This window comes from Bombus pascuorum, chromosome 11 (genome assembly GCF_905332965.1).
Source record: "Bombus pascuorum chromosome 11, iyBomPasc1.1, whole genome shotgun sequence".
Taxonomy (NCBI): domain Eukaryota; kingdom Metazoa; phylum Arthropoda; class Insecta; order Hymenoptera; family Apidae; genus Bombus; species Bombus pascuorum.
The window spans coordinates 1,443,838-1,458,581 of NC_083498.1; the positions used below are offsets into that span (position 1 = coordinate 1,443,838).

Here is a 14,744-nt window from a genome sequence, read left to right on the forward strand (position 1 = left end):
ATCACGCGTCCTCTATAAACGTGTCAAATTTCTATAAAATCTGTGTATTTTATAAAAATTTACGTTTCTTATCACTCCTAATGTTCCTCTGTAACTTACGATCTTAAGCCTCTTGAATTCTACACGTAGTAACCATATTTTTCGGCAAATGCATAAAGATTTGTCGATCTTAAATTCATCGAATTTGAAATAAATCAGAAGAAGAAGAGAAAAGACAAAATTAAAGGTAGAGTTATACGGTACCATATGACACCGTACGATATCAGTTCGTAAGTAAGTTTTATATCTAGTTGTTTCATGAAAGCGATGTTCAAAGTCCCAATTACTACCAACTATGTTGTAAACAAATTTGAGATTCGCAACTTTTCATTTCATCCAACCATATCGGGCTGTTTCTGTTTAGATACAGGCTGAAAATGTCGAGCATTTCTAGCAAAAGCGGTACCATTAGTTTCCGACCAACACCGGTCCGATCTCAATGTTCCTCCTTACACATCGTAAATCTATCGAATTTCATGCTACAACTGCTAAAGGACCATTGGCAATTGCGCGTACCTTTCATCCTGGATTTGCATCATCAATTCCTTCTACTCTAGTCGCTTCGCTTGCATAAGAAGCGTTATTAATATGGTTATAAGAAGAATAAAGAAAATAGTCCCCCTGAAACAATGATCGTATTCATTTTTCCACCTCCTATGTATGATCGATAAGGTATCGATACGTTCACTGTAAGAATACAATTGTACCGCAACGATAGAATACGAAATTTTTGTTTAAACATCGATAGAAGTACAGTTGGTAACTAACAGTTACGATTTCTTAAGGAATATCGTGCTTTTTATGTGTCATTTGTGAGCATACTTGAACAATTTAAGCGTGCAAGTGACGAGAACAAATATTGAGTACCGGTTACATGAAACGAAATGCCGTGCATCGTCTTTTCGTTAGGTGTGAAAGGAGGAAGTAACGATATGGTCGACGAACACGGAATTTCACGGACATGTATCTACGGTTCTTCCAAGAAACCATTATGGACCCTTAAAACGTCTTTCAAAATATTTGGGAAAAAGATTGTCGTCTATTTTTGCGAGGGCCATACAACAATTCGCGTCTGTACGACAGAACTGGTTGTTCTCGCCTTTCTTATACCATATAAATAACAAAGTATACGAAATACATGTATTAGCGAGCGATATATTTTTTATACCGCTGTCGCATACTATACATATAAGAAGTACACGGACGACAAAACTTGCCAATGAAACTGTTACGTCGTTTGTACAAAGTTCGATGGAAATAGCCGAATGGACGATCGTCCTACCGATACGAACTTTACTTTTGCGTTCGATGCATGCTGCGCCACATAATTGAAACGATCAATCAAACACCTGAGAAAAGGAGGGTGTACTAACGCGCCCACAAATTGCCATGGAACGTTTTCACACACGGAAACCGAGGGTTTATCCATGCCACACCCCGCTTGCTGCACACGGATAAAACGCATGTATCTCGCGAAAACTTTTCAACGTTCGTTGTTAACACATCGTATATCGGAGATACGTTTTCCAAGTTTTTCATACGTTCTCGTGAATTTCAAAATTAATTTCCTAAATTTTACTTTCTACTAAATTTTAATATATACCTATATATACATATATATATATATATATATATATATATATATATATATATATAATTTCCTAAATTTTACTTTCTTTATATATATATATAGGAAATTAATTATATTTAATTATATTAAATTAATTATAATTATAATTATAGGAAATATATTTAGGAAATTAATTTTGAAATTCACGAGAACGTATGAAAAACTTGGAAAACGTATCTATATTATATTATTATATATATATATATATATAAAGAAAGTAAAATTTAGGAAATTATATATATATATATATATATATATATAATTTAATAAATATTAATAAATATTAATTATAATTATAATTATAGGAAATATATTTAGGAAATTAATTTTGAAATTCACGAGAACGTATGAAAAACTTGGAAAACGTATCTATATTATATTATTATATATATATATATATATATATATATATATATATATAAAGAAAGTAAAATTTAGGAAATTATATATATATATATATATAATTTAATAAATATTAATAAATATTAATTATAATTATAATTATAGGAAATATATTTAGGAAATTAATTTTGAAATTCACGAGAACGTATGAAAAACTTGGAAAACGTATCTATATTATATTATTATATATATATATATATATAAAGAAAGTAAAATTTAGGAAATTATATATATATATATATATATATATATATATATATATATATATTGAAGCTGAAATAGAATATGTGTTTAGTCTTACTTCATAAACCATGGATAACGATTCGATGCGGGAAAGAAGAACTTCTGGAAGGAAAGAATTTGTAGCAAACAGGAAAAGTCTACGTAGTCGTACGATACGTGATCGTACGATGGTGCGAAAAGTTTCTAAATTCACCAAGAGTAACACGAAACGTAAGTGGTATCTTGGACAAGGTATCCTATCAAACACTTTCGTGTCGGGTTCGATTTTAAGTTAATCACTATGCATTGAACAGAGCTGTTGGTTCTGTTCAGATTGCACATGGGAGATTAAGGATATTGTGAGAATTCTTTGAAAACTGGACGATTAATTTTCAGTGACCTCCATGTATAACTGGTTGCTATTGCTATGGACACAGATATAGCTACTCTCGCGAGATATTAGACAGGTGAGCGAGTTCCCAAGGGAACAAAGCCCCCATTACCTCATCTCGCCGACCCATCCAAGCCATCTCGACAAACCCTCCACTCCTAAAACATTCATAAGAGCGGTGTAAGTGGTTTTTAATAAAGTGGTATTTAATCATAGGTGTCGGATTACGTGTAAATCGGCTGGTAGTGTCACCGACCAATGTGAGATTGAACATGTGTCCAAATATATATGTATGTTTGGAAAATTCATTCTGTTTCCATGAGGGATATTTATCTTAATCGTTTAACGACAAGCAGTTCTAAGTTACTAATTTATAAATTGAATGCCACACCTTTACCTCGTTATATATGCAATCCTGCTAAAATTAAAAATCTTACATGATCTTATAAATTTTTTATGAAAATCAAATTACATGCGAATATAATATGTAGACATTTGGAGTGTGTTTCATCAAGGATACTAACTGTTATTCCAAACAGAAAAGTTTGTCAACGCCATTTAAACACGCGTACCTACGGTTCAAGTAATTATTTCCATCAGTTGAACAAGTTGCTGCCAGCAGCGAGTTTCCGTTCTGACAGTTCTCTTTGCGCTACGGTTGCTGCTAACGAATTTTACTCGTTCACACTCAAGAATATTTATTTTAAATGAAATCGTTCAAAGAAATTCTATCTACTGGGCTTTTTATTTGCCTCCTGGCAAAGATTCATACAACTTGTGCGCAAGAATGTTTCGACGATGGCAATGAATTTTGTATCGACGAGAACGACATACTTTCGGTAGATCTGTTGCCTGGATCCTTTTTATTCGCGGATCAACAAGTGAGTGATAACAGAACGAAAGGTTCGGAAGATGCAATGGTAGATGGATCCATCGACAATGCTCTAAGTGAAATGAAATATCATAGGTAAGTTTGAGAATAATAACAGACGCATTTCGTTGATTTACTTTCTTCCTTTTTAATTACTTTGTTAGCTTGTCGAATATTAATGTCGGAATTTCTATTTTTTAATCCACTATATCTATTAGAAAAAGGATGAACGAATACTTATGCCATGGTTACATGGCTGAGGAAATAGTGAAGATAATGAGAGCACCCAGAGCCAAAAGACGTCTCGACGTGGCGGAAAGAAATGATCTGTACAATTTAACGGACAATGACAACGTTACTATTCACGATAAATTGTTAGCGGACGAAGGAAGTTCAAAGTACAAAAACTGGTTACAGCGGTAATTATCGGAATTGTATTTATAGTTATATCATATGATACCTATACATATTATGTTGGTAAATATAAAACGGTGAATAAAATTAATTCTTTACCGACTACTTATACTGACGTAGTATCTCATTAAAAATATAGATAAAATATAGATAAATAAAAAATAAATTCCTGTAGAATTATAAATGATTAAAAAATCTACATCCTTTATGGCAGAAGGACAACTTTGGACGATGTATATCGGCATTATGTTCCGCAAAAGAAAATAAAGAAGAAGCATGGAGCTTACAACGAAAATTTCGAAGAATTCGATGGAGAAGTCACGGGTTATGCGATGCAAGCTCCTCTACCTTCCGGTAAAGTTGGTTTCTTCGATGAACAGAACGAGGAAAATGGTAAAGATCATTTTATGCAATTCTAAAATAATAACTAACAGCAGAGAATACCTTTAAAACGAGATGTTCTCTGCTTTTTTAATAGATCATATGCTTTCATCCTCGTCGGGGCACAATGTATTTTATGGTCCCGCTTACGGTCCCGCTTACGGCCCCGCTTACGGTCACGGTGGTGATCATTTCTTGCATCACACTGAAACTTTTCCCGCTATACACGAGGAACACTATTACACCGCTCCGATTTATCACGACCACGAAGAGGAGTATCACAAGCCTTACTACAAAGGAAAAGGAAATGAACTTTCGATAAAAGACTTCTTTGAAATTGCCCTTACAGCTCTGGCGTTTTTAGCTTTTGGATTATTCATTATACAATTATTAATGAACGCTACGGTAGAATTGTTTCATTTCTCCACAAACTACTTATTATCGCTTGTTAATTTTTTTTTTATCTTCAATATCTCCCTCGGGTAGATCAACATGAATACAACGATAGCCACGATGACAAATACGGCGAAACGTCTGAGAAGGAATGTCGTCGATGGGTTACCTTTATCGTACGCTAGCCACGAAGAATTGAACGAATTATCTCACAACGTTCTGAGAAGCATCGAGGCTGCTCTCGTTGCCGATATGGATTTTGGAAATTGCATTCGCAAAATTCTTTGCGAGAATAATCGACACTCCACTCAAACCAAAGATGCACGTAAAATATGGATGCCTGTATGGAGGTAAAACGAACGATTAGTTTTCAATTTTTAATCGTTATTATACGTATATGCCTGAGACGTGTGCAACAAGTAACGGCAAAGTTTTACATTTAAAAAATTAAAAGAACGTAAAAGTACAAGATAAAATCTATCTGTCCTATCTATCTTTTTATTTTATAATTTATCTATCTATCATCACGTATGTTCGATAAGCATGGAATCAACCTTTTCAGTCTAGGAATGAGTTGGGTGTCCGGCAGGATGCTGAAAAGATCTTCATGGTCGGCAATGTTGGATTCTATAAAAGCTTCTGTTCTTGGCCTAGGTGGAGCCGACTGTACACTCTTGTATCCTAACTGCGATCTCAAAAAGGAAAGGATCAAAAGACGCAGAAGACGCAGAAAGTAATTTTTTTCTTCTTTATTATTCTCTGTATCGTCATATTTTTTCGTCACATCGTACGAATGATAAAATATTCGGTTCGATTATACATCGTTAAGATATGTATATCTTTAAAAATACTTTATATATATCCTTAAAAAAAAGATTCATTGTCAGTACTAAAGTTTCTTACACACACAGTTTTAGGTCTTAAATCACAGTTTTTAACGGTAACCGGTAACGCTAACGATGCCACCAGCAATTTTAGACAGCGATAACATTTTTGGCGTTACTCTTCGGTTTGACTCGGCGACACATTTCGTGGAATAGGTAAAAGCGAAGCGTACGTTGATCCTGATGGACAAACGTGAAAAACGTTTCTCTCTCGTTTCCCTTTCACTGGGCGTATATTCGACAGAATGGCCTTCCCCTTTTTATCGTTTAAAGTGCGAAACTCTGCAATCTTAGCGAATACACAGCTGTATACAGACTTTTGCGAATACGATATTAAGGATTGCGGATTATACGACATTAACATCGAGTTACTTGTTTTGCAGAAATTCCAATTGGTTCTCTGCAAATCACCCAGAGAATATTATGTGTATTTTGCGCTGTTGTTATCGAACCGCGATATAAGAAATAGTCTTGCGAGAAAGATCGTAAAATGTTTGTTAATTTTGAAGGAACTATACGAACCGACGAATGCGCGGTACGAATAACAGCCAAATTATTCACGATCTCATTCATAAATTCGTTTGGTTCATCCTGTAACTAAGTAGAATCCTGGTGTTATTATCTATGAATTTTTAGACATCGTAAAATGATACATTTATGTGTTTCGTTCAATGTAAATATTTGTGAATTCATCACCTTACAGAAATATACCAAAACGGTAACGCCACTAGGCCGTCGAAGTGCCAATTCTAATGTTTCGTATTCTTCCTTGAAATACGCAACATGCAGTTCCATAGCCATACTTTGAATGAAATTTAATCGAATTCTAAATTTAGAGACTCTTACGACAAGCCAAAGAAAATACGCGATACGTTTAGTGGGACAATTTAAAATAGATTTCAAACCTTGCACCATCGACAGAGTGTTCACTGCCTTTCATTTCATTCTCTCCCCAATGAAAGTGAACTTGCGCAAACATATAGTTTCCTTCGTACGGTCCTCCAGAAAGATAAGGACGTCCCTGCGACCATTTCGCGCTCAAAATTACTACCGACCAAATCTGATTAATACCATGAATTTTAGTAGTTAACAATGGAATATTATACATGTAACGCATATACATATGTATCAATTATCATCCCTAGCGGAATATTACCCGTTGATCCTGTATTAGTAAGTTTCAATTTTCTCGGTGCTATGTCAAAACCAATCCATTTCAGAGGATCTAACTCGATAACTCTCATACGGGCAATGTCTAAATCGATCGGAGATTCTGACGCATCTTCGGTATCGAGCAAGTCTCGAAGCAACTTGGCATCTTGTTTGTAACTGTCATTCGCTTCTGTTCAAGTAATTAATACGCGTGATAAACTGGACGAATTGCAAAAGGGTACAATAATTTACCTTACCTGTTGTTAGGCTCATTTTTTATTTAAATGAAGTTAAAAGCAAGTGATTCGATTTTTCTATAATCGAAACAGAACTTTGTGGAAGGTTCAAGTAATTGAATATGTTTAATACAGAATATAAGATTATCTATGATCTGTTTAGATTTTTCTTGAATATATATGGATTACGCACGAAAGATTGGTAAATCGGATGAGCCGAAAAAATGGGTAAAACAGTTTACGACAACAGTGACAACACGCGATGGACTTATTAGTCCGCAGTCGATCTTTCTGGAGGATCGGCGCTTGGCGAATTGGCAGAGATGGTTAAATAGGCGAACGATACAGTATAAGCGTATTACGTCTACGACCGGTCGTCATCAAAATGATCAAATTCTGAATTCTTGTGAAAAAGTACGACCACTGATCGAAATGAGAAACTTGATGGATTACGCGACAGTGCCGATACCAGTGATACCCGATAAATATCGAGGTGGTACAGAATTTTGGAGGACTCCGAAAACACTGCCTAAACGTGCCCCGTGTTTGCCAGATATTACCTTTACGCCGAGTAAAAAGGAGCTAAATGTAATTCCGGAATTGACGTACGTCGACTTGCCTGAGTTAATAGAGAAAGAAAAAGATTTGGTCGGCTTGAAGTCGAAAGAACCATCGTGGAGACGCAGTCGGTACTTGAAGAGAAGGGAGAAGGAGTTGTCGAAAGAAATAGCGAGGCTCGTGCCGAAACAACCAGAAACGAAAGACTTGGTAATCAGGAATACAATTCCAGCGACGAAGGAACCGTTCAGAAGAATTCCGCCGATAACAGTTTCCGATACAGAAGAGAAAGAACAGGACGCAGGATTTCGCTGCGATTGTTATTCCGAGCAGGCGGTCGTCTTGAAGATCCAAGATCGTGAAATCGTTTGGCAGAACTTTTCGTCGAAGCACGGCCGCGCAGAATCAGATCCAATTACGTGGAATTTAACATTTCATGGAAAAATTAACGAAAGAACGGAGAAAGAAATCGTGTTGGAGAATAAAGGAAATCGCGTGATCGTTTACCAATGGCGGGACGCAACGTTCCGATCTAATATAATTCCTTTAGCCAAACGAACCAGTTCTTTCTTTTTTAATAAAACGAAAGGAGTGATTCTTCCAGGGCAAATTGTCAAATTAAAGATATGGTATCTTGGTATCTCTTATGTTTCTACCGAATTCTGGAAACTTACAACTGATCCGATCTTGTGTTCCTCTCCGTTGATATTTCGATTTTGGGGTTGCGCCGAAACCCCAAACTTTCGTTCTGTACAAATAGTCGATAAATACTTGGATCGTTGCATTAGAGATACCGCGATACGAGAGATAATTAACGATATTATGGAAAATGTGAGTTTCACTAGACATCCAGAACCTGCGTACGGTAGCCTATTTTTAGAGTCAGAACTATTCGCTATTCAAAATTCACTGTGCTTTTACAATCCAACGCTTCTGATAGAATTCCACAAGATTTACTACAATGCGACGAATCAAACGAAACACCGTTGGAACATGCTGTTAAACGATATACGAGAAATCCTATTGAAAATCAAACAACCGGAACGTAGGAGTATAATATTATCGCAATTCACTGAACTTTATAAAGAATGTTTGGAACCCTCCTTGTACAGATCCGTGCAATATAACAAGTACGAAATGATATACAATTTGCTTTGCTCGTTTTTCAATTTATTCGAGATTGAAAGCGAGTTAGCAAGAAACGCTTACCTCGTGAACGAATGTAAAGAAACTCCTGGTATGGCTCCGCAAATGAGTCATACGATGTCGATGAACGCATCTCAGTCATCTGTTAAGAGCAATAATTGGCGAAATAGACGAGGAAGGAAATCGAGTATTCGTTCGCAAAACAGTCGGGTTCGGACAATTACGGAGCAAAGTACTTGCACAGTTCCCGCCAATGATTCTCTTTATAAAGAAATATTTTTTATTCGTATTTATGAACTTTTGGGAGAAACGATAATACGAATATTCGCATCTATCGAATCGTTTGATAATTTGAACGAACGTGATAAATAAAGTATCTGTTAAGGTTATTCAGTGGAAGGAATTAAAGGAATGCGTGGGCAAACTGCAAGGTATTGAAAGTGTATATATTGTGAATAGTAAATTACAAAATATGTGGTACTATGTAAGCCGATCCAGATCCTCTCGCTAGCAACGTTACCCTGAGACGCATTCTTTTGTCTATGCGCTTTCGAAGACCTTAGGCGCTTGAGAAATCGAAGACCAGATGTAGTTTTTTTTTTTTTTTTTTAAATAGTTTATTTAGCCAATATTTGATTTTTTGTACATTTTTGAGATTCACAATAAACAATGAATTTGAGTATAGTGTGTTTAGGCAAAAGTACCGATACGCGTCGGTACGACGTAGCCATGGTCTAATATGTGTCGTGGATTTTCGGTTTTTGCGTTTATTTTTTTGTTTTTTTTTGGGTTTAAGTCGCATTGGTGCGTGATTTTTGTGTATTCTTGTGTGTGTTGTATTTTGTCCTGAAACTTGGCCGCAAAACAGGACTTCTCGGTGTATTACTTTTATGCGTTGTGGGATTTTGGGGGGGGGGTGAGAGGGAAGGGGAGGGGGGTGTTAAATTATATTATTTACAATGATTACAATATTTACATATTTACAGTACTTACATCTAGGTTACACGGTGGTAGGAATGGTTTTTTGTCGAATTGGTAGTTTTCACTTATATTTTCTTATGGGTTTGGAATCCACCAATATTTTTTTGTGTTTTTTCTGTGTTTGTCTTTAGTGTCTTTTTGGGGGAGGGCCATGTTGTACCTCCACCTGGTGTCTGCAGTCAGTCCGTTTAAGTTTTCCTCGTAGAGTATTGTCTTTATCCCTATTTTTCTTTTTATGTGGAAAATTATCGAGATATTGTTTTGGTCTTGGAGGTAATTTTTTTCGTCTAGGTATAGGAACGCTTCTGGGGGGAAGACCAGATGTAGAGTTTTCTCAGAAGTGACGATCACTTCAACAGTATCCATAAGTGATAAATAAAGTTATTTAATAGAAATAACAACGATTTACTGTTTCCTCGTATATTTTACCAGAATGTACCAGAAAAGGATAGACACAGAACGATTGTGACTTGAAATTAACTTAAGAGATTGCTAAAAAGATTTGCCTGCATTTCAGTAATTGTATTTCTCGCCAATTTGTCTTTATGTCGTTTCCATCTCTATCTCTCAGTCTTCGAAATTCTTTTATCTGTGAATTAATTTTAATCAGCATAGTCTATATTATATTGTACATAAGTATATTACTGACATTAATGCAACTCACTTCGCTGGCTCGTATAGGTATAACTACAGGAAATACAATCCAAGTAACGCACTCTGAATATTCACCGATATTGTACGATCCTGCGTAAGTATAGTATCTAGTGCAATACGTTGACCAGCGCATCCATGCTAAACAGTCTACGAGAAACACGACGAAATATCAAGATATTGTCTATGATAATGCACGTATTACCCTTTAATTATAATCTTAATTAATATTCTTCTATGTTCTTAAATATCAGTTCGCAAATATTATTCCAAACTATATTTAACACTTACTAGGTGGTATTTTCGTTTCCATGTCTGGATCTGGAATATACTTCAAGTGCTCCGTTATCCTTTCCAATTGAGGATTAATGCAATTACAACAATCTGGTTGGACCTTTTTTGCAATTAGGCAAAATTTGTACTCCCAATAGAAAAATACAGAAACTAAAGTTAGATACAAAAATTATTTCAACATTGAAGTTTCGTACTAGAAATAGGTATGCCAAAATGCAGAATCCGTCCTTATGTCTGAAACATTCTTCCACGGTTACATATTTTCTGTTCCAGTGTACCACGTGACTTTCCATCGAATACCTTGATAGCGCAAAAATCGTATATGTAATAAAAAGGAACGTGAAATTTAATTTCTTCTTTGTTTTACCAAGTATCGTTGATTGTGTGCTCGGCACCTTTGCAATTGTCTTCGCCCCAGTGAAAATGGACATCCATTAACTCGTATATGTCGTCTGAAAGCGGTCCACCGCAAATTGTCGATGGGATCCTATTTCCGGTTAACCATATTTTTGCTAAATTTTCAAAAACGCGTTAGAATTTGGAACACTTGTATATCTCATCTTATCCTCACATTATGCACCGCTGGATCGAATAAGTTTTCCGAAATATTAAAAAGTATTCGTTATTATATTGGCTATGGATATCTGATGCATATATAAATATAAACATAGACATACAAACATAGACACGGACATTAACATGATACTGACAGAGACATAGCATAGACATAAATTCTACTTTCGATACCTACAATTAGTTGCTGATTAAGTTGAATATTACTATTAATTAATTACGCGATTCGATAAACCCAGAGAAACTGTAATATTTCACCAATTACCTGTAGTTCCGGTATTTAACAGTCGTGCTTCTCCATCGTTTAACCAGTGACCATTCAAGACAAGCGGAGGATATCTGCGTTTTCTTACTAAACGATCGTCTAGATTAATCGGAGATTGACCCGTTGTTGGTAAGCCTCAAATAAAAATTAGATTTATAAATAGGAATATTTGCATTATTATATTCGTATACATATGTATACATATGGTATTTAGGCGTCGCCTTTTAATTTCTTCCCTATCACCTAGTAGGTGTTTAATACCAATATGATCGATATTTCTTCCCTTGGGATTAAGTTTACGTTTGGGAATATATTTTCTCATTTTCATCTCAACCATATCTTACTTTTATCACTGACAATCTTTTTTAATGACCTATTTTCAGATTCTAGGTGTTGTATAATTTCTTCCATTATTGTCTTTTTTCTGCTTGGCCTTGATTGATAATTTCGGTGTAAAATTTACTACTCTTTCGTTACCTATAAAGCCACGGTGTCTTTCAAGCAGCTTTTTAATTTCAGAATTTTACTTTACGACTTCGGCTTTCATAAAGGGACCTTCGACACTTAAATTGCCTTTGAACGACAATTCCTTAATTTTTTCCATTTTCACTATACCAGTTTCTTTCTCTGCTTTCAAAGAGATCTTATTAAGAGACGGTTTGCGTTGGCCGGTATGTTCGTGTATATTGGCGGTATTGGCGATGCATTTAAAATTTGAATCGTTTGATGATTCACTGCGGTTTAGTCGGCTTTCATTTAGGTTAGCTGAACTGGAGTTATTCAGCAACGTTAATTATAATACAATACCCACAGAACCAACTATACAAAATACAATAGAACACAGAACAGTGAGATCGAAAAGGACACAAGAATCGCTCAAACAAGGGAGGGACTGCACCTAACAAATATGCTTTTCTCAGCGTACGTGTTGTTGAGTATCGGGTCATCACGGCGCGGAATATACATATATTTATGTACGTATATGTCATATAACCTAATGAAATATTAAAAGTTCAAATTATCTTACCAATTAAACCTGTATATTCGGACATCGTTGTGAGGTGAACTAAAACTTTAGGGAGTTAGTAGTGTTGTAGATTGAAACATATCTGTACGTTTATTTGTTCTTTAGAGACCACATTATGAATAAGATATTGCGCGTGTTGTGTAAACGAGAAAACTGTGTCTTGCGTGACACATTGATAAACAAGTAAATTTTCAAATATCGTTTAAAAATGTTTAAAGCATTGTTCGGAATGTATTTCTGAAGGTAGGAAATATGATGAACAGTTAACTTCTTTTATATCTTTTGTATCATAAATTTTATACAACGAAGGATTCAGGTTAAACAGAGGATTGGAATTACTTATTCCGTTAGTTATCATATTTTTATTTATTTTTACGCGTGAAACATTTTGTAAATGATATTCACATAATAATAGATAAGTAAATAATAAAGTAATTATTTTCCATGCATTATTCATTTCTCATGTTACAGCAGTATCCGTAGCAAATAAGATTCTTCTTCTATGAAGATTTTGTTGTTGTCTATAATTTCCCGATATGTTTTTCCATTTGCCATCATAAAGATTCCTAAATGCGTCTATCTAGCGTAAAAATAAAAGATAACACGATATCGTGTGTTACATGGAACAAGCTACGTTTTAAATAAATATACCTGGTGAGTGGATATTTTCGTAATAGCGGATGAAATAATCCAAATAACGCATTCGCTATATGGTGGAACGGTAAGAGAACCTGGATATGTGTAATAGCCATGAGCCCTGCACGCTTCTAACATCCAAAGCAGACAATCTATTCAAGAATAATTTTTCAAATTTTCTAAAGAATGCAAATTAGTAGGAAAAGGGAAGAAACTAGTCATTATTTTACTAAAATACTGTTACCAGGTGGAATTTTGGTACTGCTTCCCATTCTTTTGATATTTGTCAGGTTATTAGTGATTTTCGTTAGCGAAGGATTATCAGGAATTCCGGGGCAGCCGATAACCTATTTTCGATAGTTTAAAATATGCATGTGTATAACGAAAATAAATCGATTGTATCGACTATAACAAGTATCCGTACTTGCATGAGGTAGGAGAGCACCGCAATTCCATCTGGTTTGTCGAAGCACTTTTCTATCGATCCGTAACGAGTGTTCCAATGCATTATCTGTGCCTCCATTGAGTACCTACAGTCGATAAAATGACTTGAAACGTGTGCGGAATAATACCGTCGCGATACGCGATGAGCGCCAAGTTTTAAAGAGATAGTCTCTAACCAGATCCCGTTAATAGAATGTTCCGCACCCAATGAATCTTCCGGGCCCCAGCGAAATTCTACATTCATGAATTGAAACACGTCTTTGCTCAAAGGACCACCTCGCATCGCAGGTAGTGTTCTATTGGAAAATTCTATACTCACTGAGAAAGAAGCGTTCTCATATCTTCATAATGGAACATTTAAACGTCTCTGATGTTAAGCGTAAATGAAACGTAGAAAAATTACCTGTTTTACCAGTATTCGTCATTGTAGCTGTACCTTCGTTCGACCAGTAGTTTGTCATATATAGAGGAGGAAATTTTTTGCTCCATGTAGCTGTCTTGCATAGGTTAATTGGCGATTGTCGCCATTTAGGTAATCCCGATGACGACGTTGATAAGATCGTAGTTTTAGTAGCTTAAAAAATCGGTAAGATTGAAAATTATTGAACAACTTCAAAACATACGGCATACTTAATATACACGTCCCAATATATACGTACCTATGTACTTTCTTTTCTCTTTTGACATTTTTATTCTATACAGTTCCACATAAGTATTTAAGTATCGCAAAAATTTCCATCTACATGGCCAAAAATAGAAAAGAGTGACTGAAAAAAGTTAATCACATCGTTAAAAGTTTACCACATTACCACATGTTTTGATCTTTGTCATGAAGCTTGTTGCATATTAGATATCTAATTAATGTAATTGATTACATAACAAAATGGTATCTACCATATCTTTGAGCAAAATATTTATTTTATTTTTTATTTATTTATTGTAATCCTCGAGGATTTTGCGTTTCAGCTTTGCACGGCTTCCGGCTTACATCGTATTTACTTATCATGTATTTTATCTAGCTTAATTATTAGGGAAGATATTGAATACGTAAATTTTTTTGTCAAGTTATGCGATAAAATAGAACGAGGCAGCATGCGATAAATTAACCATACTGTTACGTCGAGTAACACTCTCCTCCAGCGGATCGCGTGTCG

General features: G+C 35.2%; 5 protein-coding genes across 8 annotated transcripts; 2 read left to right on the plus strand and 3 right to left on the minus strand.

Moving 5' to 3' along the window:
• The first annotated feature begins 3,391 nt into the window (after positions 1-3,391).
• On the plus strand, positions 3,392-5,530 carry LOC132912054 (uncharacterized). The gene is made up of 6 exons (XM_060969164.1): positions 3,392-3,651; positions 3,774-3,974; positions 4,184-4,362; positions 4,448-4,755; positions 4,837-5,093; positions 5,306-5,530. Exons 1-6 carry the CDS (start codon positions 3,392-3,394, stop codon positions 5,478-5,480), a joined length of 1,380 nt encoding a protein of 459 aa, XP_060825147.1. The 3' UTR covers positions 5,481-5,530.
• Positions 5,531-6,213: 683 nt separating this feature from the next.
• LOC132912055 (carbonic anhydrase 7-like) lies at positions 6,214-7,052 on the minus strand. Its single transcript, XM_060969165.1, has 5 exons — positions 7,037-7,052; positions 6,784-6,969; positions 6,533-6,674; positions 6,339-6,429; positions 6,214-6,249 (listed from the first exon to the last, which is right to left on the minus strand). Exons 1-5 carry the CDS (start codon positions 7,050-7,052, stop codon positions 6,214-6,216), a joined length of 471 nt encoding a protein of 156 aa, XP_060825148.1.
• A 143-nt stretch (positions 7,053-7,195) lies between these two features.
• On the plus strand, positions 7,196-9,091 carry LOC132911914 (MYCBP-associated protein-like). Its single transcript, XM_060968949.1, has one exon. It carries the CDS (start codon positions 7,196-7,198, stop codon positions 9,089-9,091), a length of 1,896 nt encoding a protein of 631 aa, XP_060824932.1.
• Positions 9,092-10,099: 1,008 nt separating this feature from the next.
• On the minus strand, positions 10,100-11,315 carry LOC132911917 (carbonic anhydrase 2-like). 2 transcript variants are annotated; one of them, XM_060968954.1, is made up of 5 exons: positions 11,013-11,315; positions 10,840-10,945; positions 10,643-10,745; positions 10,365-10,501; positions 10,100-10,289 (listed from the first exon to the last, which is right to left on the minus strand). In XM_060968954.1, exons 1-5 carry the CDS (start codon positions 11,078-11,080, stop codon positions 10,182-10,184), a joined length of 522 nt encoding a protein of 173 aa, XP_060824937.1. In that variant the 5' UTR covers positions 11,081-11,315; the 3' UTR covers positions 10,100-10,181. The 2 variants fall into 2 exon arrangements, with proteins under 2 accessions (XP_060824937.1, XP_060824936.1); XM_060968953.1 differs by having other exon boundaries at positions 10,840-11,315.
• Positions 11,316-12,851: 1,536 nt separating this feature from the next.
• On the minus strand, positions 12,852-14,497 carry LOC132911915 (carbonic anhydrase 2-like). Of its 3 annotated transcripts, XM_060968952.1 has the most exons (7): positions 14,250-14,494; positions 13,994-14,164; positions 13,767-13,908; positions 13,571-13,676; positions 13,391-13,493; positions 13,162-13,298; positions 12,854-13,090 (listed from the first exon to the last, which is right to left on the minus strand). In XM_060968952.1, exons 1-7 carry the CDS (start codon positions 14,275-14,277, stop codon positions 12,971-12,973), a joined length of 807 nt encoding a protein of 268 aa, XP_060824935.1. In that variant the 5' UTR covers positions 14,278-14,494; the 3' UTR covers positions 12,854-12,970. The 3 variants fall into 3 exon arrangements, with proteins under 3 accessions (XP_060824934.1, XP_060824935.1, XP_060824933.1); XM_060968951.1 differs by having other exon boundaries at positions 12,852-13,086; positions 13,571-13,908; positions 14,250-14,497; XM_060968950.1 differs by having other exon boundaries at positions 13,571-13,908.
• Positions 14,498-14,744: the final 247 nt, after the last annotated feature.